General features: G+C 35.0%; 8 protein-coding genes across 14 annotated transcripts; 3 read left to right on the top strand and 5 right to left on the bottom strand.

The window, feature by feature from the left end:
* Positions 1–877: 877 nt before the first annotated feature.
* Positions 878–1,497, bottom strand: LOC112494163 (putative nuclease HARBI1). Its single transcript, XM_025083720.1, has 3 exons — positions 1,478–1,497; positions 1,195–1,370; positions 878–1,086 (listed from the first exon to the last, which is right to left on the bottom strand). The coding sequence occupies exons 1-3, from the start codon at positions 1,495–1,497 to the stop codon at positions 878–880; spliced, it is 405 nt and encodes a 134-aa protein (XP_024939488.1).
* Positions 1,498–2,027: 530 nt separating this feature from the next.
* LOC107266473 (cyclin-dependent kinase 8) lies at positions 2,028–4,861 on the bottom strand. Its single transcript, XM_015736976.2, has 11 exons — positions 4,591–4,861; positions 4,096–4,198; positions 3,823–3,933; positions 3,605–3,745; positions 3,312–3,501; positions 3,139–3,253; positions 2,985–3,083; positions 2,841–2,913; positions 2,669–2,766; positions 2,469–2,574; positions 2,028–2,357 (listed from the first exon to the last, which is right to left on the bottom strand). Exons 1-11 carry the CDS (start codon positions 4,731–4,733, stop codon positions 2,160–2,162), a joined length of 1,377 nt encoding a protein of 458 aa, XP_015592462.1. The 5' UTR covers positions 4,734–4,861; the 3' UTR covers positions 2,028–2,159.
* A 494-nt stretch (positions 4,862–5,355) lies between these two features.
* On the top strand, positions 5,356–8,402 carry LOC107266472 (histone acetyltransferase type B catalytic subunit). Its single transcript, XM_015736975.2, has 7 exons — positions 5,356–5,635; positions 6,074–6,226; positions 6,302–6,564; positions 6,670–6,826; positions 6,909–7,123; positions 7,408–7,559; positions 7,647–8,402. Exons 2-7 carry the CDS (start codon positions 6,075–6,077, stop codon positions 7,938–7,940), a joined length of 1,233 nt encoding a protein of 410 aa, XP_015592461.1. The 5' UTR covers positions 5,356–5,635; position 6,074; the 3' UTR covers positions 7,941–8,402.
* LOC107266489 (uroporphyrinogen-III synthase) lies at positions 8,398–10,435 on the top strand. Of its 3 annotated transcripts, none has more exons than XM_025083725.1 (3): positions 8,398–8,493; positions 9,016–9,233; positions 9,327–10,435. In XM_025083725.1, exons 2-3 carry the CDS (start codon positions 9,047–9,049, stop codon positions 9,944–9,946), a joined length of 807 nt encoding a protein of 268 aa, XP_024939493.1. In that variant the 5' UTR covers positions 8,398–8,493; positions 9,016–9,046; the 3' UTR covers positions 9,947–10,435. The 3 variants fall into 3 exon arrangements, with proteins under 3 accessions (XP_024939493.1, XP_015592497.1, XP_024939492.1); XM_015737011.2 differs by lacking the exon at positions 8,398–8,493 and adding an exon at positions 8,718–8,836; XM_025083724.1 differs by lacking the exon at positions 8,398–8,493 and adding an exon at positions 8,907–8,922.
* On the bottom strand, positions 10,415–13,895 carry LOC107266488 (tyrosine-protein phosphatase non-receptor type 14). 4 transcript variants are annotated; one of them, XM_015737007.2, is made up of 7 exons: positions 13,426–13,895; positions 12,448–12,813; positions 12,189–12,357; positions 11,959–12,120; positions 11,806–11,894; positions 11,475–11,676; positions 10,415–11,396 (listed from the first exon to the last, which is right to left on the bottom strand). In XM_015737007.2, the coding sequence occupies exons 2-7, from the start codon at positions 12,795–12,797 to the stop codon at positions 11,073–11,075; spliced, it is 1,296 nt and encodes a 431-aa protein (XP_015592493.1). In that variant the 5' UTR covers positions 12,798–12,813; positions 13,426–13,895; the 3' UTR covers positions 10,415–11,072. The 4 variants fall into 4 exon arrangements, with proteins under 4 accessions (XP_015592493.1, XP_015592496.1, XP_015592491.1 ...); XM_015737010.2 differs by lacking the exon at positions 13,426–13,895 and adding an exon at positions 13,179–13,384 and having other exon boundaries at positions 11,475–11,631; XM_015737005.2 differs by lacking the exon at positions 13,426–13,895 and adding an exon at positions 13,179–13,382.
* Positions 13,896–15,486: 1,591 nt separating this feature from the next.
* On the bottom strand, positions 15,487–15,834 carry LOC107266492 (28S ribosomal protein S21, mitochondrial). The gene has a single exon (XM_015737015.1). It carries the CDS (start codon positions 15,832–15,834, stop codon positions 15,571–15,573), a length of 264 nt encoding a protein of 87 aa, XP_015592501.1. The 3' UTR covers positions 15,487–15,570.
* Positions 15,835–16,490: 656 nt separating this feature from the next.
* Positions 16,491–17,980, top strand: LOC107266490 (NADH-quinone oxidoreductase subunit B). The gene is made up of 3 exons (XM_015737013.2): positions 16,491–16,610; positions 17,003–17,542; positions 17,608–17,980. The coding sequence occupies exons 1-3, from the start codon at positions 16,586–16,588 to the stop codon at positions 17,703–17,705; spliced, it is 663 nt and encodes a 220-aa protein (XP_015592499.1). The 5' UTR covers positions 16,491–16,585; the 3' UTR covers positions 17,706–17,980.
* Positions 17,981–18,342: 362 nt separating this feature from the next.
* On the bottom strand, positions 18,343–24,240 carry LOC107266487 (MAU2 chromatid cohesion factor homolog). Of its 2 annotated transcripts, none has more exons than XM_025083721.1 (8): positions 23,604–24,240; positions 23,174–23,353; positions 22,812–23,090; positions 22,491–22,737; positions 22,165–22,433; positions 21,859–22,064; positions 21,575–21,777; positions 18,343–21,470 (listed from the first exon to the last, which is right to left on the bottom strand). In XM_025083721.1, exons 1-8 carry the CDS (start codon positions 23,826–23,828, stop codon positions 21,274–21,276), a joined length of 1,806 nt encoding a protein of 601 aa, XP_024939489.1. In that variant the 5' UTR covers positions 23,829–24,240; the 3' UTR covers positions 18,343–21,273. The 2 variants fall into 2 exon arrangements, with proteins under 2 accessions (XP_024939489.1, XP_015592490.1); XM_015737004.2 differs by having other exon boundaries at positions 22,165–22,412; positions 23,604–24,238.
* Between the last annotated feature and the right edge of the window lie 435 nt (positions 24,241–24,675).

Raw genomic sequence — 24,675 nt, 5'->3', positions numbered from 1 at the left:
GCGCAGGCGCAGGTCAAAATTCGTATGCGCAGGCGCAGGCGAAATCTGGAATGCGCAGGCGCAGGTCAATATTCGTATGCGCAGGCGCAGGTCAAAATTCGTATGCGCAGGCGCAGGAGAAAACTAGTATGCGCAGACGCAGGTGCAATCGCGTATGCGCAGACGTAGGTGCAAACGCGCATGCGCAGGCGCAGGTGCAAACGCGCATGCGCATGCGCAGGTGCAAAAGCGTGTGCGCAGACGTAGGTGCAAATGCGTAAGCGCAGGCGAAAATTCGTATGCGCAGGCGCAGGCGAAAACTTGTATGAGCAGGCGCAGGCAAAACTCCTATACGCAGGAGCAGGCGAAAACGCGTATGCGCAGGCACAAGTGCAAACGCCTATACGCCAACGCCGAAGCTGACGCCTATACGCCGACAATAACAACGATGGCAATGATGGCTGTTTTCGCTGTCGGAAGGGATATGTGCATGAAATTGCAAAGGGCTCTAAACATGCCTTCCCTTCCCCAAAGCAGTGCTCTACAGTTTTGCGCGTAGATTTATGTGACCTGTTATACCTCTGTTCATGTTGAGTTTGAGGAGTATGGCTTGGATGGGTATCCAGCATCCCCAAGCAAGATTCCCTTTATCCTCGAGGCCTATTAAATAAGAATAAATATATTATCACTTCATTGATTACCTAATATCAAACATACTTTTAATAAATGAAAAAATGCTTACCCCAAACTCTTCCTTCAGAAAACACGAGCCCCATATATGTGCATCATGAAAACTGCCTCACCATTTAGCAACAATATTCAGAATTCATCTCTGAGCATCACACACTACTTGCACGTTGATAGAATAATAACCCTTACGGTGAACATACAACATAGCTCACTCCTGACTGAGGTTTTTTATTGCAATGTGGGTGCAATCAATACAGCCCACAACCCCAGGAAAGTGATCTATGTTGTAAAACTCCATTTTAAGAGCTTCCATTCTAGCTGGATACACAACAAATCGTGGAAGCAGTGTAGCAATAGCATCAGATACTTTTGCAACTATTCTGGATACGCTAGGCAGGGAAATGCCATGCAGATCTCCTAAAATGTATAATAATTTTACTGATATCATGCAAATGACAGAGTATTATAATAATTTATTATAATATTAATTTTCACAACGAGCATTGACTTATGGTAATAACTCACCTAATTCTGTCTGGTAGCATCCTTTAGCATAGAACCGCAGGGTTACAAGTACCTGCATTGCTGGGGATATGTCGTTGTGGTGACCGGCATGAGACACTAACCTATCTTCCACTAAACTAATCACAAATCGTACACTGTCTTTCGATAAGCGATATCTGTTTCGAAATTCACGATAACTATACAATTCAAACGGATGTTACAAGTACCTGCATTGCTGGGGATAATAATAATTTATTATAATATTAATTTTCACAACGAGCATTGACTTATGGTAATAACTCACCTAATTCTGTCTGGTAGCATCCTTTAGCATAGAACCGCAGGGTTACAAGTACCTGCATTGCTGGGGATATGTCGTTGTGGTGACCGGCATGAGACACTAACCTATCTTCCACTAAACTAATCACAAATCGTACACTGTCTTTCGATAAGCGATATCTGTTTCGAAATTCACGATAACTATACAATTCAAACGGATCATGTCTCTTTTGAAAAACTTACGGATTTCTTACTCTCTCGCTGTTAGTCACAAGATGGCGTCTAATAGCGCGCTATTAGCACTAAAAGCGAGTTCTGAATACGGGCTATTATCTTTATTAAAAATTCCTGCTGCAATATATGCTACGATTTCATTAGTTTTAGCCCCACTGAACACTCTTTGTAAAGCAAATGATCAATTGAGGGAGATAAGGTGTTTCATTATTGTTCTAAGTAAAACCTAATAATAACGATCAGCGTTTCAGGAATTTTCCGTTATAAATTGAAAGATACATTTGGCTCAACGACATACATATATTAGGATAGGATAAAAGCCTAATAATAAAAGTACTCTGTCAAGTATATAAATAAACTTGTAATATCATGACCAAGGGAATATACAATGATCGTAGGTCATTCTGTTGACATACAATTTCATTAAATTGAGTCGATAAATTATGCGACTGATTTATTGATTTCTCGTTCCTTTAAAAACGTTGGTGAAAATTTGAGGATTGAGTTGGTTGAGCAGTCGAATAGACCATTCCAGGAGGCTGTTGATGTGTCATTGCATGACTTTGGTGTTGATGAAACTCTGGAGCACCATGAGGACCGTTCAGTCTCACTCGTTTCTGATTTTGCCCGTGGCTGTGTTCACTGTTCCCCTGTTGCTGTTGATTCTGTTGCTATAAAAATTCACGGAGACATGACTCTACAGGTCTTTTAAAAAAAGATCTCTACGTATAGTGATTTAAATTGCGTTCTTTAATTAAACTTTTTTATTGTAAGATATTTACCGTTTGCTGCTGGTTCTGCCTAGCTTTATTTTCAGTCTTTTCTTCAGTGTCGTCATCCGTTAGGAATTCCCTTTTAGGGTATGGAATTGGACATCCCGCAAAGATACTGTGTGATGTAAGAATATTAGTATTAAATAAATGAAAAAGGGAAAATGATTGTATATTTGATAAATGGATAGAACAGTTTATCTAATACATACTCTTGAGTTGGCAGTGGTTCCTCTTGGAAGTAGGCATCCTGCATTGAATGCTCTGATGTAATCCTTTTATTTGGATCCATCATCAGCAGCTTTTGCAACTGCAATACCCGTATTAAAGTTACGTAACGAAATGCTACTAAAATAATTGTTATACTATGCATGTTATTCTTACCAAATTAAAAGCCTTACTATCGGGCTTGATTTTATGTCGATCCATGTATTTTGTAAGTGAACAGTTGGCATAACTAAAACAATAAAAATGTGTTTTATTTGCATTACTAAATTTTTTTGTTTTCTTTCAGGTAAGCCGACTCACTTAGAACGTTTAAAATCTTTAAGTAATGTAGGATGCTCTGGCATTTTCTTGATGTCTTCCCAATCTTTTTCAAGTGGAAATCCCATGACGTTAAATATCCTAAAATACAATGTGTGCTTAATTATGATGATCACATATTCCATCACTCTCTTACCTGTCTAGTTGATCATGATGATATGGATTGCTAGTTTTAATGTCCTCTTGTCTACAATGAAATATTGGTTCGGATGTCAAGAGCTCCGCAAATATGCAACCAATGGCCCATATATCTACAATTATGTTGGCGATTAAACTTTATATAATTATAATTAATGTATAATTACATACCAATAGCTTTAGTATAATGTCTTGCTCCTAGTAGCAACTCTGGTGCCCTGTACCAAAAGGTTACTACTACAGGATCCAAATCTGCCAATGGTTTGAGAGGTGCATTGAATAACCTGGCAAAACCCATATCAGCTATTTTAACTCGTCCTCTTTCATTTCCTTCACCCATTACTAATATATTAGCTGGTTTCTGAAAGAGATAAATCAATAATATTGTATTGAAATCAATTAAAATAAATAAAGTTTTAAAAGTGTAATAGCTTTAAACCATTAGTAATTTTTAAGATTATTACCAAATCTCTGTGAAGTACCCAATTGGAATGCAGATAATGTATGCCATCTAAAATTTGATATAATAAGGATTTAACCATGCCTTTTGGTACCATAACAGGTTTCTTATTGGCCTTAGCTGCTCTATGGAACTTAATGATATGCTGCAAAGGTATTATATGTTTAATTTCTTCAATAGCTAAATCATCTTGTAATGCAGAAATACTAATAATTTACATACCCACAGATCGTGTTCTGCAAAGTCAAAAAGTAACCATACTTTGCGGTCATTATGGGAAAGAAATACACGAATAAGAGTAATCACATTGACATGTTTTAGTTCCCTGAGTAGCTGCAAAGTAATCAAATAATCTATATATATTTAATACAGATTTCACATATTACGTATTGTGATTTTAACCTCATTTAAAATCAGATCTCATGTTCCTAATAAAATAACCACAAGGACATTAGTTGCCTGAATATATTAAATATAAATATTTAAAATACTTACTGCTATTTCTCTACAGGCAGACATAGAAAGTCCTGTGCCTTCAATTTGTTTCAGTCCAAAGTCTTTTGTATCTGGTCTAGATTTTAATTCACTATCTGGCACACTAGTGAGAAAATTAAAAAATTAGAAACAAATTTTATTGAAAAGAATACCAAAGAAAATTTATATTATCAAATTAACATACTTTACAATGCACTGTATGTATGGTCTTCATATTATATCCATATAATACAGTGTAGAGATAAAATTAATAATTATATAAATTATTCTTAAATATTGGAAAAATTTAGAGAAATATCATTGCAATTATTGACATACAGGGGACTGGTAGCACAACAGAGGATACGATATAATGTGATCCATTGGAATATAAAAATTGACCCACTAAAGTTATATCAAAGATTTCAATTCATTTTTTTATTAAGTATCATGAGAATTCGAAATATTCAACTTAAATAAATTCAGCCACATGAAGGTTAGAATGCAAAAACTAACCCTTCTTTTCTTCGGGCTTTATACACATGCCCGTAGGTACCTCTTCCAACTTTACATCCTTCAAATTCGAAGAGATCTTCGACCTTCGTACGGTCCTTCTGCGTTTTTATCTTAAACTCGTAATCCATCATGTTTAGTGTCATTACAATAATTATCAACTATAGAGCACTACAGAGAGACATCTTCCCCACCGGAATATCACATATGTATGTCTGCTGCTAGTTCGAAAACAAGACGCCAACACGGAACTCTTCAAATAAAATATTACTATATTGCCTTCCTTCCTTTCCTTATTTCAGACTCCTCCAATGAGGAGATGTGCCAGATTACTATATTGCCTAACGCTTAAGTCATTTTCACCATAGATATAGAAAAGACATAGATGTAGCATAAACTGATATTTTTGGCAAGGGGCGAGCGGCATGATGAGGGGGGTTGGGGGGAGTTCGCTACATAACCAATCAAATTCAAGCTGACCCCTCCCTTACCATGGCTTAACATGATTGGTTCTCTTGGAACGATAGACCCGCGACAAAGCTTACGTAGCACTTTTACATCACTGCGCTTGCTTTCAATAGTAACCAATCACAAGTAGGCTCAGTGTACCTCAGCACCCCTCCCTGGACGGCTTCCCACGCAGGGTTATGTTACATCTATGTCTTTTCTATATCTATGATTTTCACAGGCGTTAGTGGTTGTTAAAATAAAGCAAATTTTTTTTATCTTTCTTTACTTTAGGTAATCCATAATTATCGGCTACAATATATTCTGTTACTTACTTATTTTGCATAGACAAATATACAAAATATATAATTAACAATTATTACCTATCCTTAAGATTCAAACAACTGAAGTAGCCTTTAGAAGGAAAAGGTGAAAATTATCCATTTCTTCTTGCATAGTTGTATAGCTATTAATCATATGTTCCCGGCCAATTTGTAACGTTTTACCTTTGGCGCGAAGCTGTTTCGTGATCATATTTTAAATGGTGAAAGCTTGTTTGCAGGTTTAGGGAAATTAATACGAATAATTAAACCATAAAAGGGTAAGGATTAAACTTTTTAACGTTATATTAGATTATTCGATTTCTGTCAGTGTTTTCATTCCGTATTTGTCCATATTACATGATTTTTAACTACTTTTCGTTTTATAGAGGTTAAAGAAGTAATGTATTTCTCTTTTTTCTTTATTTTAGCACTTTGCCTTAAACTACGTTATGAGAATTTAAAATTAATAAACTTGGCTTTCTGGTTTGGTTTATTTCCGAATATGAAATAATGTAACCTGTTATTATAGTTTTTACCTTCAAGGTCAATAAATTTATAATAACGAATGTTTTTCAAACAATTATATTTAAGAGTGGGGTTACTTATTCCTTTTATGAATTTTACCTATCACCTCAAATGGACATTTTGTCAATTCCATATGAAAATATAGTAGAATAATTTATAAATACATAATTTTTAAAGATGGCTTTTTGCAGGATGATGGACGATGCAGCGACTGCTCGATTAAAGTCGTTTATTATTAGTAGTAATGATGCTTTAGAATTTAAGTTGGTTCGCTCTGTAGAAGATCTTGAAGATGATGAAGCGACATTTAGACCAGAAATGTCTCATCAAGTGTTTGGTGATGGGTATGTAAATCATATTTCATAATATTTAAACATTGCATTATTTTCTTATTTTGATAAAATGGTTTATTTATACAGTGAATCAATTTTTGGATATCGGGATTTAAGAGTAAAATTGTACTACTCGGCTGGTTCATTGGAGACTTATTTGGGAATGACATATGCTGAAAAAGTAAATAAGTTAATGTATGAGGGAGTCGAACCGGATGAAGTACTACCAAAGTTTTCTGGAAAACTGACAGCTCAAATTCATGATAGTTTGGATTCTTTCATCAAATCTTTGAAAAAAGATGATACCTTTAGACCACATGGAGAACAATTACATTCTTTTTCAGTGAATGGTATAAATATTTAATACACCTTTAGGCTTTATATCTTAATAGAACTTTATGAATCTTGCAATTTTTTAATATTTTCTATGTAATCTATGATTTTTAATTTTTTAGATCAAGGTGATATAAGGCACTTTGAGGTATACAAAGCTGACATGAGTTATAAAGGATTTCGGGAGTATCACCAACGTCTTCAAACTTTTCTACTGTGGTACATAGATGCTGCAAACTTTATCGACATTGATGATGATCAGTGGCATTATTTTAACATGTAATGTATACTTTTATATAACAATAGTATGAGGAAAATTATTTTTTGGATTATAAATACATTGACAATTTTGTTTTATTAGGTTTGAAAAATACGTTTCAAAAGATGGTTTACCTCGGTATGCTACTGTCGGTTTTGCCACTGTGTATCAGTATTATGCATATCCTCATCATACACGGCCACGCATTGCACAGGTTCTGATATTACCTCCTTTCCAAAGTATGGGACTGGGTACCCAACTCTTGCGAGCCATATACCGCGAATATACTGGGAGAAATGAAGTGAAAGACATAACAGGTAATAAATTATTATACAACCCAATTGTGACTATATCAATTTGCAAAAGTACAAGCTTATTCATACCGTATTACTTTCACTATCGCGTATGAGTGCACACGCACAAATCCAGAATCGAAGCATACATTGCTGTGCACGTGTATTCTATCAACGTCACCAATTTTGTTGAACGACATTTTCCGCTAGATTTTTCGTTTGCATGTACACTGAAATACAGGCGTTAATATGAGAGTTGTATGCGCATGGATTTAATGAATATGCTATGATTATTTTCAATTTTATAGTGGAAGATCCATCTATGGATTTTCAACGGCTGAGAGATTATGTAGACGCCGTTAATTGTTCTACATTACCTAGTTTTGCAAGAGATCGCCTGAAAGAGGGATTTAACAAATTAATGGCTACTGAAGCAAGAGAAAAGTTCAAGATTAATTCGGTATATTTTTTATTATAATCTTAAGCTTGGAACAAGAATTATGTATGTCTGTATAATAATTATGCAATGTCTATCGTAAAATTGTAGAAACAATCCCGCAGAGTCTACGAGATTCTCAAATTGCGTGCGACAGATTTGTCAAATGAGAATGAGTATCGCGAGTATAGGCTGGATGTGAAAAGAAGACTGAATGTGCCTTACAAACGCGAGCAGCATGATCAGAGAAAGCTAGAGTCTTCACGAAAAAATAATGAGAAGCTTCCGAATATGCCGATTCCGTCAACGGAACAGCGCATACAAATTTTGGAAAAGGAATACCGTTTGCTCGAAGAGGAGTATAAAAAAGTTGTTAAACGTTTGGAAGACGCAGCTGAACTATAATTCGTTTTTATTTTTCTATTTTCTTTTTTTAAACTGCAAGCATTACATATCGTGCGAGCAAGAGGAATTAAGTCTGCACTGTGCAACATAAAAATTGCAAACTTCAATTTATTATGAGGAAATAGATTGCACTTCATTGGACTGCGTGTCGTGCTGTGTTGAATTTTCAAAATTAAATACCTGTTTCTAATATAAGATGCTGATGTATAATTTCACATGATTTAAAATGTTGCCTATATTAAACGTATCGTGATACCTCAAAATGCTCAATGTACACGAGAGATGATTGTATTCGGATTCGAAATTTACAAAAGTTTATGCGTTCTAATATGTTTGCATTTTTCAAGTTACATTTTTTTATTTTTGTATTTGTAGCAATTGCTCGCGATTAAATCGCAATGGCAATGTAAATATTATTCACATTGTATGTATATCATAAAAATACAAACTTTCGTACGTATATATTTATGTGGAATTATTTAACTTATTAACAGCGATGGGCATTTAGGTACAGGACCACTTTCTAACGAACCAGGACGGAAATGAAGTGAATGTATGTATGTAAAAAGTGTTTCGACTAAATATATTGCATGTTCTAACTTCAAACAAAAATCATATTATTTTACATTAAAATGTTGGTTAATGATATCCTCAATGATAGATATTTTGAATTGATATAAAATTTACACGTATTTTCATTTAACAGCTAAATTCACGAAAAAGATAAAAATATAAATATAGAACATTAATTAGGAAAGTTAGAATTCCAGGATTTTATTTTTTATACGGCTATCACAAAATAGCCATTCGCTGTTCACCAAGTTTAGAACATGCGCAGCTAGTCATGGTTTTCTTATCGGATAAGAGTTCATTACTCAATCATTTTTCGTTACCAGGTATTTAGCAGTATTTACTGTTTTAAATTAGTGGCTATGTTCCACTGGCATCAAGTTGAAAAGATGAAATACGTGTGTGCATATCTGTAGATATTCTACTATACGTATACATTCAATGTATCTCAACTCTCCTTCGACTCCGGTGGAAACATAGCCAATGACTATGAAAAATTTTTCAGAGTGAAAAGCTGGTTTTATGTAACGAAAAACATGGCTTTGGGTAGAAAAAAGGTGATTTTGTGTAAAGGCCAAAATGATAAAGACCAAACGCAAAAAACGTATACAGAAGTTTTGGAATCAGCTGGTTACACGTGCGAACATCTACCTGCTTTGCGATTTGAATTTATGAACCTTCAAGAGCTTTTAACGTGTTTATTAACATCACAATCATATTCGGGTAATCAAGTGTGAATTAGTTTTTTCTTTGTATAAATAGACTATCATGTTATTTTGTAATAGGTTAATCGATAATTGAATATCATATTAACAGGTATTATTTTTACAAGTACTCGGGCAGTAGAGGCAGTCAATTTGGCAATAAAAGAATCTAAAAATGTGAATATTATTAATTTGTGGAAATCTTTGCCTGCTTATTGTGTTGGACCAGCTACAAGAACTGCAGCAAATAATTCTCTGGGTTTGGAAAATTGCCCTGGAGCTGAATCTGGTAATGCTGAGCAACTTGGAAAGCAGATTCTAAATGATCAGTGTCAAGAGAGTGCTCCACTGTTGTATCCATGTAGTGAAATTGCACGAGATACTCTTTCTAAGATTCTTACTACTGGTGGAGTTAAAATGAAAAAATTGGTTGTATATAGAACATTGCCTAGTAAGACTTTAGAGGAGGATATTCTTAAAACCATTAATCCGCTGCCACATGCTTTTGTTTTCTTCAGTCCTTCGATAGTGAAGTACACATTAAGTCTTTTAAAAAATCATGGTATTTTAGAAAAAACAAAGGCGGTAGCTATTGGATCAGTGACAGGACATGTTTTAAAAGAAGCTAATGTGAAAGTTTATGCTATTGCAGGTAAACCTGACCCAATTAGTTTGGTGCAAGCCATAAAGGCAGCTGATAATAATGAATCTAATAGAACAAATATGGAATAACTAGATTTTTAAGTTTTTTGATTACACTTTTGAGTTGTACCACATTTTTTGAATATGTAAACAATCTTGCATATTACAGGTCAAACGTTTTGCCGTATGATTTATACTTCATAAACCGTATTTTCAAATAAATTAATAACAATGTGACAGTAGGTATTGAAGAAGGAATGCAACAATTAGTGAAATCATCAATTTATGACATATATTTATCGTTTATAAACGCGGTATCTAGAGACTATAATAATATCAATAAATAATGACTTTAATACGTTTTCAAACAATAATCTTGCTTTGTCAAAACATTTGTTAGTTCACATTGATACAATTATATAATACTATATATAGTTAACAACGTGATTATAATTATTTCCAAGTACTTTGAAATTACATACAGTGCAATTAAAAGGTATCTTCAAAGTACCTTATAACGATTTCACACGTTACTAAATTTGTTAACTCTTTAATAAATGAAAATCAGTCACTCAAGTATTTATTACATAGTTTTCTGCTTGTTACATAAAAACAATAAAACCATGAAATGGACTATTTTATTAACCCTCCGTCGGGCGCGGCTGGCCTGTCAGGCATAGCGATTACGTTTCAGTTTACCCCCCTCTTCTTCGTCTTTTTTGGTTTTGTCTTTGTTATAAATAATAACTGCTTTTTTAGTAATTCTTTAGATATTTCTTTTGAATACATCCCTACGAAGGTAAGTAATTTTCATTTTTAGTATAAGATAGTTTCATATAGATTTTATACACGATTTTCGGAAATGAGCTTCTCGGCACAGCCCGCCTGACGTAAAGAGTTTTTGAGGGGCGCTCGGCAGAGGTTTAAATATCATATATTTTTGCACCATTTTCGATATAGTTGAACATTCCTTTTCAATATTTATCAATAATATACTACTGAGCCTAACAGGTTCAATGAAATCCAATATTTAAAGTTTCACAATAACCAGAAATAGGATTTATGAAAAATATATGCGTGTCAGTCTTGAAATTACAGGAAAAACGCATTAACTGTTTTAATCAAATCTCATTTTAGTTGACGTTAGGCACAATTGGATAAAACTTTGCATTGTCATATTGCGTATTTGCAAATTACAACTCCAATAAAAAATAAGTTAATATCTACTTCGATTAACTGCGGTACCAAGAAGGCACGTTAAATCCTGTCCAACAATAGTCGATTGATTCGCATAATAAGGCTGTGGAGGATTTCCACCATTATTGTACTTCATTTGTACGGCCGTCTCATAATCTGGCGCTGGCCTATAAGATGGCAACAGCGCTCGTAAATTGTTAATATCTGTCGAAGAAACTGAAACTACTGGATATGGCGAAGCAGAAAGGTCATTATAACTTGTCCATCGAGTTTGATCTTCCGCCGTCCGATTTTCTAAATTAACAGATGCCGCCTGTTCACTCGAGTCATTTGTATCGCTATCCTGAAGTGGATAAGTCGTTTGTGTCAATATGTTGATCATATAATATACTGATTAACTTAATGAATTTGAAGCACTTACGAAATAGCCATTGGTTAATCTATCTGCCGGTCGGCTTTCCTGATGTTGCATATAAAATGTATGTTGTGCTATACACAAACGCCATGTATATTTTGCACTACGCGAATCTCCAAATATAAATTGCTTAGCATCTTCGACCTCTGATTGACATTCTATTCTAAATGTTTTTTTGTGATTAATGACGTTACTTATATCTTTCCACCTTGAAATCAGAAGTAGTGTAGTGATTGTGAGTATTAAGATTTGGGAGCACAAGATATACAATCAGTTTTCAATAAAGTTATAGCGTTTGAACGAAAGAACTTCTGAAATTGTTAATATTTAAAGTTACCTGTAAAATTGTGTTATTTGAGTAGTAGGATACCCAATCATGATTCCATTGACTGAGATACCTAATATTACTTCATTGTTTCCTTCATCCTGCGATATGATGCATATTTAATAATAAATTTGAATTTGGCTTGAATTTTATGATAGTATTTACCTTTGCTGTAAAAGTTTCATGGCCATAACCCTCCAATTGAACTACAATGGAAATGTAGAGTTCTTCTGATGCTGCTTGAGTAACACCACCTAAAGTTTTATACTGACACATTGCAGCATTTAGTAATACATCTTGTCCTCCTGGTTCTGCTTGAATCACATCCTGAAGAAATTATTAATAATTATTTTATCAAGAAAAGAAACAATGAATTTAATAATTATTTTATGTACTTTAGGAAAGAATGTGCATTGTTGAAGACATTCGACAGTATGACGCTCAGCATCGTAATTTCCAAACTCAGCTTGCATTGAATAACTAGCCAAAAGACTGGCTTGTCTGGGGTTACAGTGAATTCTGCCCTCTAGTACATCACTTTTAAGTTGGAGGTAATAATGGTATCTATAAATGTTTATAAGAAATATTAAAATAAGTTATTACTTTGTATTAACAGAGATAAGACTAATATTCAAGATGTATATTTTTATATACCTTGTCATTTCATCCTGGATAAGTTGAATATCCGTAACATAGTACATGACTCTGAGATAAAGATTAAAACTCTTTGCCTCTTTTTCAAGTTGTCGTTTTAATGGTTTGTCCATATCAACCCATCGTGGTGAAGGTGAACCATGCCGACAGATATAGCGTAGTCCAAAAAACTCAGGTTGACCAAGCCCAAGCCTTTGTGTTAAATTGTTTAAACACTCTTGGCCTATACTGTCGATACTCAGTGTACATTCTATTGTCGTAGTGTCCAGTAATTCAACACAAATCATATACTGATTTTTAGAAACTACATTGTATTGGCGACTTTTCTTCAAATGAAATTTGAACGGCATTCTTAACAATCAATTGCTAAAACCATAAATATTTGTATGCATCATCAGAATTACCTCAATTGTTAAATTTAAGATAGGATATAATTATCTTGAGAATTAAGACCCAGCTACACTGAGCCAGTAACAATTGCTCTAAATATGAATATACATATATCAATCACATAACTCAAAACAATATGTTTGCAACACCACTACCTTCAAAGTACTGACTTTTCAATAGCATAAGATATAAATAGCAAATATATATTAATAAGACATAGCTTCTCAGACTCGTATATTTTATTATGTATGAAATGCGTTAACAAAATATGAAAGCCAAAACTTTTACTTTACATCACAAAATACGTATACGTAAATAATATACAACATAATTAGACCAACCTAACGTGACGTTAGCACTGAGTTGTGATATTTCGTTATATAGAAGCGAAACAATGTGCCTTGGGAATCACCAAGGTGTTCATCACTGTTCGCCACTGCGAAGATCATGGATGGGTTTTTATAAGGAAAGGAAAGATAAAACACTTGGCGAATACAATAGTATTGCGAGTAATTGAATTATTTACAATTGGAAATGTTTTCTCAATGTCGTTTATTAAATTTTGGGTATCTAAAATGTAGTTCTTACACATATTATTCTTGTCATTGTATATTAAATATGTGATTTTCTTCATTTACGTAAGCCGCCATATTAGGCCTGTGTTCGAACACTCAGTGCGGGTGTTGCACACATTATAGACTACGCTTACACAATTAACTTAACTGCTTTACTTAATACCGATCGAAAGGAATTGACCAATCCTAAATATACCTTACAAGTAGAAATGTCTATAATTTGTCTATTCCTTAAGACCAGTATTAACTGAATCGTTTCAGATCGTAGTGTAAACATAACGATGTGTTGCATAGTTAATTGCAAGTGCTGCAAACAATATTATATCCTTTTCAGATATACGACGATAATCACAGTACTTGCAGAAAGTTGTGAAATACACCCTAAATATTCCGTCATGTTCACCATCGATGTCAGCTAATTACTCCTAGAACGTCAACACTTGACCAATAATACATCGTGTATACAAGAATTTGCATTGGGTGATTGGTGAAGCATTCGGTTTGTTGCGCCATTTGTCAATATGATAGGCTTTAGGGCAGGCGGCCAAAGGTAACTGAGCTTAACAGACGTAATTATCCATTCAGATTAAGAATTTCCAAAAATACATGCATTCAGTAACTAATTTCATCAGTTACTTTCCACCGTGCAGAGATTACACAAAGTTTAGCGGCCTCATTGGTCTATTCCATTCAACTCCTATATGTGATTGGTTAACCCTGTTTAAACTTTGCACGGTGGAAATTGAGCTAATGCATGTGTTCCACCATGCAGGGTTGAAATAGAGTTAACCAATTAAAAACAAGATTTGAGCGGAATAAGCTAACTTGATTGGTTAACTCTGTTTAAACTTTGCACGGTGGAAATTGAGCTAATGCATGTGTTCCACCATGCAGGGTTGAAATAGAGTTAACCAATCAAGTTAGCTTATTCCGCTCAAATCTTGTTTTTAATTGGTTAACTCTATTTCAGCCCTACACGGTAAAAACATATGCAATGAGAACGCTTACGCGCTCGGAGTTTAGATAGGTTTAAATCACGTTTGGTTTTTCTTATTAACGAAACTATCTCTCTAAAACCAAAACCGAAATCAGAGACTGCAAACAAAAGAAATATTGGTTCGGTTACAGTGTTTATAATGGTAAAAGCTTGAATTTCGGTTTGGGTTTTTTCAGTTTCGGTTTTCGAATTTAATAGATTTCGGTTTCGGTTTTAAAGAGAGATTTTGTTTAAAAAAACCTAACGTGATTTAATCCTTTCTAAAACCGATGCGTGTAAACGTACTCAGTAAAACAACTAACACGTACTACAGTCAACTACTAAATTCAACTAAATTTACTTAGTTATGTTATTGAAGATTATATGTTTAATAGCGTTTATCCATTCTAGCTTTTTGTGGATCCATCTATGCGTACCAAAATTTCTCTAAAAAATACTATTATCAGCTATTAATGCTCCGGAGCACGTAAAAACGCTTGCACGAACTGACTTATTATATAATAGCAGCGGAGCAATTAGGAAAACATAAGTAACATTTTTAAGCATTAAAAACATAAATTTTTATTTTTTGACGCTAACTTCTCGATGGTCATTGGACTCTGTTACTTGTAATGCATGTCGGAAGTAATTATGCATGGAGACTAGAGTACTTTAGTCTCCATGTAATTATGATTAAATGAAGTAGCAACCCTAAAATCATTCCTGGCAAGCACGCATCCTTGAATTTTCCCATACTGACGGAAACTGTAATTCCTTTCTTTATTTATCAATTACCAATTGCAGTTTACAATAACCGATTTATCAGTTTTACTGTTGTCTCTTTTCCTCTACACTCTATTCAATCATAGTACAAAAATATTCTATAAAGGTTGCTGCTTGTTGTTTCCACTGAAAAGTTACCACTACTCAAATATGTATCTCACTCTATTTTACTAAACTGGATCAGCAGACCAAGTTTGAGCGTAACACAGAGTGAAAGCAATGCAAGTTACATTAAAGAGACGTTCGAAAAAATGATCTTAAAAAGGAAAAGGTATAGAAACATAATTTCTCACATATTTGGTAAAATACAAACACTTTTACAACTGACTTGATATCTCTTTTACTTGAATTTGGACAATTGATTTCTTAAACTTAATTTGTGAGTTAAATTCTATGAAACTACAAACATCCAGGGAAGGGATCCACACGATTTTTCCTAAGGATAAACTTAATTTTTCTGCTCATATCCTCGTCGTAAATAGCTTTGCACCTTTCATAATTAATTCTACGCCTGACTTGAGTTGGCTTCTCATAATATCTTGTTCGTCGATACTGATCCAAAATTTCTTCCTGACCAAGAATTCTATTCAAGATACGAAAAGCATTTTCCACATTATTATTCTGCACTAATACCGTGCGGGATATAAACGGAACGTGTCGCATCTGAAAATGAAAGAAATTTTAATTGTTGTCAGGTATAGGTTAAGATATTACACAATACTTTAATGCACTGAAACATCACAAATTTGTACATCACTGAAATACTGATTTTATTCATTAAAACAATACTATTATTTATCCATATAATTCATACCTTGATGTCTCGTTTGTGTTGTTCAACAAGAATTAAACAGAATCGGAGAATTACTTAGTTCTCTTAAAACGAAACATCAATGCCATCTATAATATTCGCTCCAAGTATGATTTTATGAAGAGCGAATATATCAGATTGCCTGTAGTAGGTGTATGTAATATAAATTTGAGCTATTTCTAATTTGAATTTGGTGCGAAAGCCTAACAAGCTTCAAAATATTTCCAAATTTATGTAATATCATTGATGATAACGCTATTTACGAATCGAGAAACCGAGGACGTTTATACTTATGGGCTATTCTCGTTGGAACGACCCTGGTGTTATAGTTGAGTATCCGTCGACAGGCGCAATTACATTTCTTTAAAATCTTACATTGAATTGCATAATGTGAATAATAAATTGAAGGACAGTATTGGAAAAATAATCAATTCTGAAATTACAGAACAACATATTAAATTTGTATCGAGACAAGACAGATAAACAAGATGTAAGAATAAACACCGGCGTATATCGCGATTAAACGCCACCTAACTATGGTCCATGTTCAGTAGATGCAGTTGCAATCAGCTCTCTGACGTCAGTGTACGATCGAGCTGAAAAATGTTGCGTTCCATCGTATTGAATCGTGAGTCATGCGAAATAAATACAACTAATTCGCAATAACCGTTCGGTTAATAATAACACGGGTCACAAATTAATTACTTCGAATTTTCATGAATACTGATTGTCACTTGTTTCGTAACAACTTTGACGACCTACCGTCGTGGAATTACGCATTTTCGGGATCACATAGATTTCAAATACCCTATTCTATATTATTATTCGTTTATTAGCTTCATATACAATATGGAAAAGTAACAATTATCCCTTGTCTCTTGTTTTACAGTTTTATCGCCTGCTCTGTATCTGACATAACCTCTATTTCTTTTCCTGGGCTCCGTACATGATATATATATATATGTGTATATATATAATAAATTATGTATTTGATATCATACGTTTTTTTTTTTTCTTTAGAAAATGCCCAACAGAGCTTGGTGGCATTGGTTCGAAAGAATGTCGGCGCTTTAAGTTCTATTGGCTCTAGTGTACAGCAAAACAGAAATCAGGCTACCGAGGCTAAGGATTTTCAATTACCTGCCAAAAAGGAGCCTATGCCTTACAGCCCTTTTCAAAATACAAATAATCTAGCTGAGTTTGCATTAGCTCGTTTAGATGACTTACTTAATTGGGGTCGTAAGGGATCTATTTGGCCTATGACATTTGGATTAGCTTGCTGTGCTGTAGAAATGATGCACATTGCTGCACCTAGATACGACATGGACAGATATGGAGTGGTTTTCCGTGCTTCTCCAAGACAATCTGATGTGATTATTGTTGCTGGAACATTGACCAATAAAATGGCACCAGCTCTAAGAAAGATCTATGATCAAATGACAGAACCACGATGGGTTATTTCTATGGGAAGCTGTGCCAATGGAGGTGGATACTATCACTACAGTTACTCTGTAGTCAGAGGCTGTGATAGGATCATTCCTGTAGATATTTACGTACCTGGTATGTAGAAATTGCATCTTATTAAAATCCTAGTAACCTATTTTATTTTTGAAATTACTATACAGGTTGTCCCCCAACTGCTGAGGCACTCCTCTATGGCATATTGCAGCTACAAAAGAAGGTGAAGCGCATGAAGACGACTCAAATTTGGTATAGAAAATAAATATAGCACTGTTCAACCAGAGAAATAAATGTGTAGTAAAAATATGTTGAATGTAAATTAATATAAATATCTAATATAAATTGGATTACATACATTATCCATATAAAGTGGATCATATGTGAATCCAACAGTTTTTTCTTCTCAGTTAAAAAACTAAATGTTTTTTGGAGTTCTCAAGATGCATTAAAAGTAAATGTGGATCTACTCCCGAGGCAAAAGCGTTGTACTATAGTAAAGAAGTATGCAATAAACTTTTAATATAAAATACAGCCACAGCAATTGCTTTGTTAATTAAAGACACACTTCTCTTATGCAACTAAGTACAAGCCTCTAAAAGTGTGAAGGTATAGGTCCCCTTGACATAGTATGTTTTTTTCTTTTTCTTTGTCTAATATTTAAAAAATACATACATTTGTGGTAAAACAGTCTGTACAAGATTTTGAAAAATCGTGGCTCACTCACACTCTCTTTTCTCTTTCTCTCTTTCGCATTCTCTATTAAACAGCAACAAAAAAGATCTATCACATAACCCATTGTTATTTAAAGTCCAGTCCAAATGATCCACCAATTGACTCCATTGCAGAAGCGCATCGTTTTGAAAGATCACGGATTTCCGAAAAAATAAAATAAACATTAGTCCTGGTAATCTCGTGCATACCTCTAAACCGTTTCATTTTATTTCCTTAGGCATCCTCTGAAGACAATACGCATATCACACTTGCTTACCAACACAATATATATACAGTAATACTCATATACGCGCACACGATGCGCCCAAAAGGAAAGTTTAGAAAAAAAAATTAAGCCGTTTTCCATTTTTTTTTCTTCTAATACATTAAAGCCGTGAAGTTTCTTCTATATAATCCTACATAGTGAAAACAGCAGTACTGAGTATCATAGATGGACCGAGATAAGAAAACAGAAACAAAAACCCATTTTTCCTAGTACGTATTTCGTACAACTTCAAACTATAATATGCATGACATCACATGCCTATCAACGTCATATTTTATAAAAGTACTAAAAAAGGAAAGAAATAAAAAATTTACATTTGGCTCAGGTTAAAGTATCTTACTCAATCATACTTTCTCTGTAATTTGACAAATTTTGTATTGTTTCCTCCGACCACTCCCATTCACATTTTACATATTCATTCATCACGTCCACACATACACGCACGATTTTTTACTCAAAGCACAAAAGTCTTTATACAAGAATTCACGTTTAATCTTTTTTTTTAATTTAATCTTACTCCCTATTGGCAAATCAGTATGAATTTCCTTTACTCTCATTATCGTCATCTCTCTTTCTCATGTTGTCTGCCTATCATTCATCCAATATGATCCACTCACCCCTAGCCCACACACAGAATGGCGGTGTATGTAGTCAGTCCACAAGCAAAATAGCTTAGAATGACAGATAGAAAAATGCGAAGTCCGTTGCCAATGCATTTTTGCCAAAGGAAATGTGCGGCACATCAATGAAAAACCATTCCATTACCTTCCACAAGAGCAATGGTCATTGAGAAATTTTGCTACAGGAGTCACTAGCACGAAACACGTGTTCTCATTTGTTACTTCAAGCTGTTTTACTCGTGCACCGACTATATAACAACAACAATAATAATAATAACTAACGATTCTTCAGAATGATCGTATCGCAAACGGCGGTTTGTTCCATTTTTCGTTTCGCCTATCATTCTATGCAATTATCAATATAATAATGGAAATTATTAATATATACAAGTTATTGACGTGACAAGGTGACTCGAGCTACGGGCCAGAAAAAACAAGCACATTCATTTTCCCATTGTTCGAGTGACCGAGCGCGCTAAGGCCCCTGCTGCAATGCTATCATTATATTCAATATGATACATATATATATTATTATGTTATATATATATATGTTTTATATATATACATATGTCATGTTAATTCATCTTCAATATTATATAATCATGTTAACGGCGCGCCTACACCTACAAAGATATAGGTTTTTTGATTTCAAAGTGTCCGCCAGATAGTCTTTAACACTTCGAAATCGGGTAACGTTTATACTGGACTTTTCACGCGTACCATTCTCACTTTTACGGGATATATTTTGTCTTGAATGAAAATTCAGTAGCATAAAGAAACATTAATTAATCGGGCAGTTGGATTGCATTGAGATCATCCGCGCAATGATACACACGCATACAGATATGAAAAATACTCTCGAAAACTATTCGCACGTGCATCACGTGTGAAATGTCCTGTACAAGTGTGACCTACTATCGCCTACATCGCGTGCTTGTATGTCATATTTGTAGATCTGGAAAATCTCGATGACTTTGCACACTTTGTTGGCCAACTAACCCTCCTTAGCTCCTTCGGGCCTTATCTCGATATCTCCTTCGGTTCTGTCCTTTTCATTTTCCTTTCTCATTTGTATAATTTCTAATTTTTTGTTTTGAGATAATTTGTACGATTTTTCATTCATTTGATAACACACACCATGATCACATTATCCCTACATTCCTCGAAGACTGATAAATTACTCGCGACGAGAATGAAAATCTTCCGGTTGATCTCTTGATCTCGTTGTTATATTACAATCACATTGTACTTATAATTAAAAGGATCCGCATGACCATATAACTGTGACAATATCCGCGTCCAAGTATTTCTGTACGGCGGAATTCAACTTTTCATTTGTTCAATTCATATCCGTCAGTGTAAATAACAAATGCCAGTTATTTTAATGATTCTTGAATTATTTAAAACAATATGTTGATGACTGCAAAATCATTAAAACAATAAATTATTAGCCTGCGAGGAATTAAGTATTGCCACCGATTCTCCTCTTAATTACCAATTCCGATATACGATTATACTGTTCGCATTAATAGAGTCTGTAGAAGCTTTCTTGCGTGCATATTAATTCGGAATAAACGCTCTTTCATTGTCCAAAGAATGAAAAAGAAAATAAACGTAAAATGAAAATCTACAAAAATCGTAAACGATGTTATGAAAGTTGCACATAAATGAGAGCGAACATAAGAAACGTGGATACTCCGTATATTTTATATATATTCTGCATGCAATGATGTTTTTGAAACAATAGTAAATACATTTTTTTCAGAATAAAAGGAGGCACAAAATAATGGTATAAAAAATGTTTGTTGAAACATTGCGTCCGGATGTGAGAAATGCGGGAATAAAAAACGATTCGTAGAAACAAGAATGCAACGAGAAACCAGAATATAAAACTACACGCAACTTTTCGTACAGTTCAATTTTTCTCGCTGGTTGCGACACGCCAACGTGCTGCGCTTTTGCGCATCCCGCAACGACTAAGCAGAGTCGTTGAGCGTTAATGCTCCCGAGCCCTGTATCATCTTCACTCACCCATACCCCTTCTACTTTTTCAAGTCGCAAAGATAATCTAACACTTATTGGAGACCTTCCTGAGAGCCTTAACTCTTTATCTTAATTTCTGTTCAGAATTCTCAAGAATTCCCGATAAGAGTTTGGGCCTGATGCGACCGTTAAGTAAATTCGCAAATATCCTTAAGATTCGTGGAGCCCTGTTAGAGGATCGCCTGCGAGGTGGATGGTGGCGGATTGCTCGGCAATGCGGGTACCGGGCCGTCAGTCCATTGAATAAGAGAGTGTTCACTCATCTGCGTACTTTGGAAGTGATCTTTCAGGAGCATCTGCGAGAAATTGCAGTGCATCTGATATGCCTCACTTTCGCGATTCGGATCACCACATAACCTATACAAGTCTGCAAAGATTACAAACAAAAATATAATATATTATAATATAACAGAAGAATGACGGTTATGAAATAACAATGGTTTTCTATGATTAATTTGTTCCTTCGTTTACCTTTCAAAATAGCGCTTGCCCAAAGTTGCACGTGAACGTCAGGTATCTTGGAAGCTAGCTGCATTGCTGGTGTCACCATATTCATGGATTCTCGACTGTTTCCCACAGAGAGGAATATGTGACCAAGGAGTACAAGACTGCAGGAAGTTAGTCTGTTGAGGTCCTCGGAATTGGCCATCTTTAATGTTTCTCTAAGATACCTCCTAGTAGACAAACAAGATGAACAATAATTTCATTTATGATATTTAGCTAGATATTACTTTAAGATTCTGATGTTTTCATACTTGGCTTCATTATATCTGGCACCGAAAAATGCTTGAAGACCTTGGACGTAGTACGCAGCTGCACGTAAGGAGTGCGAATGTGACGGTAAAGACTCTGGATTTATCCTTTCAAGGAGTGCTCCCAAATCGGCATCCCTCTTTGTTCTCAGATATACTATAGCCAGGTTTAGATTGGCGAACGTCCACAGTTCCCTTTCTTGAGATGTCTATAAACGAAAATTAGAATCAAACTCATTTCTAGTGGACATCCTCGATTGAGAAAGTTGTTAGTATTACTGATATACTCTTCTTTAAGCAGAAACTTACCCCGAGTGCAGCCTGGAATTGAGCTTCGGCGGCCTCCATACAGTTCATGGACATTGCATACAGCCCTAACAACGCATGAAGTTGTGGTCTGTGCGCCTGAAGAAGCCGAGGCTGCCGCCTACATAGCTGGCACGCCTGAGAGATTTCAGCAAGGGCTAAACTTTTGTTTCCCATAACCAGTCTACACATTACTATGTGTTCCAATAGCATCAGTTGAAAAACTGATAGTATTGGCTTGTTGTCTACAACTGCGAAATCAGGAAAAACTTCTATTACGTGTGTTTTTTAGTAACGAATTGCTCTGAGTACACTGAACTTATTCTTACTTTTAAGTTTTTCAATTTGCGTGAGAGCCTTGTCCGTATATTTTTGTGCTTCAGCCATATATCCCGCTTGCGTTGAATGCATCACCGTTACGAGGTAAACCAAAACGTATAAGTGTTCCTTTGGCATCCATACAAACATGTCACCTATGTTCGAACCAGTAACAATTTCATCGGAGGGCCAACTAGGCGACATTATTGTCTGTATACTTTGTTGCAATTGTTTTAAACAAGGTTTGACACTTTTGACCTAAAATTAAAATAAAAACATCTTTGTATCACATAAAATTATAATAGCTAACTTTGCTACATAAATTCACATACCTGGCCTGCCATGAGGAAGTGACAAACTTGAAGAACCAAAAAATAAACTTTCAGGTATTCCTTTTGATGTGTACTACCCTGCCAATTTTCTACGAGATGTCCTGCCTGATTAAGAAGTGGATGTACTTCTGTAAATTTTTTATCAATCAACAGAAGCATCCCTCTGCTTAATAGAAACAAGACCCTCGTATAACTGGCATTGCTTATATGAGAATAATCCACGCCAACTCCAAGAAGACTACTTGCAACAACAAAATCTTTTTCGGATGCATGGATTTGCTAGAAATAATTAACAGAAACAGTTATACCACGGTTCTATATTAATAATCAAATATTGAAAGACATATTTTTATAATACTTACAGCCAATTGAAATATAAGTCTACAGTGCCAGTAGACATTATGTTGCGACAATTCAATAGCTTTCCTCAATATGGGCTTACTAAGATTGGGCTGCTGTTGCTGTTCATACAATTCAGCAACAACACTGGCAGCCTCAAATTTAACATCATCAAATGTATTTATATTTTGACTGAGCCTCCACTGAAAATATATGAATGCACTATCACAATCTCTGTCGCTAATCTCTTTCTCGTAGTTCTAGCATAACAGTCACCCATAAAACTGGTTGACAAAATGTCAAACAATTTGAATACAGGTTAGGAACAGTTTGAATTTTTCGAAAAACCTTAAATAATATGTCAATACAAAACTCAGAAAAAATCCAATTGACAATAAAATAATATAAGACAATTACTGAAGATACAAGAAAAATTGTAACAAGAAGACCGACCGCCTGCTCGAGATGGGAACGCGCCAGGTCGATGTTCTTCGTATGGGTGAGGAGTATGTTGCCAAGCTGAAGATGTGTACGAGCCTCGACCCGGGGCGGCGGCTTGAAGTTAAATACAGCTTGTAAACACTGGATACAGGACTTGATGTTCGGCGGACTTGAGGTGCGAAAGTTTTCAGCTAGGCCCAACAACGATAGGTACCAAGCGTCCTGGGAAGACGCCATTTTGACATTTCTCGGCGAGCGAGACGGTCAACTACCGTCGTGAACGAAAAAGTTACACGATTCTTTCTACCAGATCAATCCGCAAACACGGTTATTCTCATTATTCTACACCACAAACAATATCAAAGAAACTGTAGCGAGACCCCCTTCGCGTCTTCCTATAGTTCTGCTTTTTTTCTCTTTCTTTCTTTCTCTATTCTCCTCAAACTCTGTAGAGTTTTTCGTCACGCGTCACACGCGCGCACGCACTGTTCGTTAGCACTTACGTTGTATTAAATCACATCTGATAATTCAGATCGACTGTGCGAATGCGTACAACATAAAAATTTCGTGGAAATTCTTGTGAAAACCGCTGTATTGCGTAATATTTATGTACGGCGCTGGCCACATCGTTTCACGGTGGAGATGCCACTGGCGAATCACACTAGGCAACTTGTAAAAACTCCCTAGTATCATAATAATTCCCTAGATACACCGCTGCACTTTAATTTTGTTTGTCCGATGTAGTCACTATACCCAATGCAATACATTATACGCGAAAGAATATAATATGTTACATTGAAGAATAAAATACTATTATATATATAAGTAGAAACTATTATGCTTATATCTGAAATATCCTGAATGTATGAGCAATCCTGCGAGTCTGCAAATATGATTTTGACTATACAGTGCGGCATATTCAAAAACATACATAAATTCCATATAAAATGCTATTGTTAAATATTCGCTAATTTAAGTGCTATGATTCACCATCCTCACTCAGCTATACTCTTTCTCATAAATCTAATTTGCTCTCTACCTGTATCTGGATAACACGTCATCGCTCCCACCCTAATTCTCATCA

The sequence above is a fragment of the Cephus cinctus genome, unplaced genomic scaffold (genome assembly GCF_000341935.2).
Source record: "Cephus cinctus unplaced genomic scaffold, Ccin1 Ccin1_scaffold0318, whole genome shotgun sequence".
Taxonomy (NCBI): Eukaryota; Metazoa; Arthropoda; class Insecta; order Hymenoptera; family Cephidae; genus Cephus; species Cephus cinctus.
This window is presented reverse-complemented; position numbering and strand designations above follow the sequence as displayed.

Excerpts from the sequence above, each read along its gene's own strand:
- LOC112494163 (XM_025083720.1), bottom strand. The coding sequence starts at position 1,497 with ATGCTACCAGACAGAATTAG. Across the intron at positions 1,371-1,477 it reads ATGCTACCAGACAGAATTAG|TTATCGTGAATTTCGAAACA; the intron begins GTGAGTTATTAC and ends TGAATTGTATAG. Across the intron at positions 1,087-1,194 it reads ATGCTACCAGACAGAATTAG|GAGATCTGCATGGCATTTCC; the intron begins GTGAGTTATTAC and ends TATACATTTTAG.
- LOC107266473 (XM_015736976.2), bottom strand. The coding sequence starts at position 4,733 with ATGACACTAAACATGATGGATTACGAGTTTAAGATAAAAACGCAGAAG. Across the intron at positions 4,199-4,590 it reads AAAGCCCGAAGAAAAGAAGG|TGTGCCAGATAGTGAATTAA; the intron begins GTTAGTTTTTGC and ends TTTTCTCACTAG. Across the intron at positions 3,084-3,138 it reads CATCATGATCAACTAGACAG|GATATTTAACGTCATGGGAT; the intron begins GTAAGAGAGTGA and ends ATTGTATTTTAG.
- LOC107266472 (XM_015736975.2), top strand. The coding sequence starts at position 6,075 with ATGATGGACGATGCAGCGACTGCTCGATTAAAGTCGTTTATTATTAGT. Across the intron at positions 6,227-6,301 it reads CATCAAGTGTTTGGTGATGG|TGAATCAATTTTTGGATATC; the intron begins GTATGTAAATCA and ends TTATTTATACAG. Across the intron at positions 6,565-6,669 it reads ACATTCTTTTTCAGTGAATG|ATCAAGGTGATATAAGGCAC; the intron begins GTATAAATATTT and ends TTAATTTTTTAG.
- LOC107266489 (XM_025083725.1), top strand. The coding sequence starts at position 9,047 with ATGGCTTTGGGTAGAAAAAAGGTGATTTTGTGTAAAGGCCAAAATGAT. Across the intron at positions 9,234-9,326 it reads AACATCACAATCATATTCGG|GTATTATTTTTACAAGTACT; the intron begins GTAATCAAGTGT and ends TCATATTAACAG.
- LOC107266488 (XM_015737007.2), bottom strand. The coding sequence starts at position 12,797 with ATGCCGTTCAAATTTCATTTGAAGAAAAGTCGCCAATACAATGTAGTT. Across the intron at positions 11,895-11,958 it reads ATGAAACTTTTACAGCAAAG|GATGAAGGAAACAATGAAGT; the intron begins GTAAATACTATC and ends ATCATATCGCAG. Across the intron at positions 11,677-11,805 it reads CAAATAACACAATTTTACAG|GTGGAAAGATATAAGTAACG; the intron begins GTAACTTTAAAT and ends TCTGATTTCAAG.
- LOC107266492 (XM_015737015.1), bottom strand. The coding sequence starts at position 15,834 with ATGCGACACGTTCCGTTTATATCCCGCACGGTATTAGTGCAGAATAAT.
- LOC107266490 (XM_015737013.2), top strand. The coding sequence starts at position 16,586 with ATGTTGCGTTCCATCGTATTGAATC. Across the intron at positions 16,611-17,002 it reads GCGTTCCATCGTATTGAATC|AAAATGCCCAACAGAGCTTG; the intron begins GTGAGTCATGCG and ends TTTTTTCTTTAG. Across the intron at positions 17,543-17,607 it reads TGTAGATATTTACGTACCTG|GTTGTCCCCCAACTGCTGAG; the intron begins GTATGTAGAAAT and ends ATTACTATACAG.
- LOC107266487 (XM_025083721.1), bottom strand. The coding sequence starts at position 23,828 with ATGGCGTCTTCCCAGGACGCTTGGTACCTATCGTTGTTGGGCCTAGCT. Across the intron at positions 22,738-22,811 it reads ACTTCCTCATGGCAGGCCAG|GTCAAAAGTGTCAAACCTTG; the intron begins GTATGTGAATTT and ends TTTTAATTTTAG. Across the intron at positions 22,065-22,164 it reads AATTCCAGGCTGCACTCGGG|ACATCTCAAGAAAGGGAACT; the intron begins GTAAGTTTCTGC and ends TTTCGTTTATAG.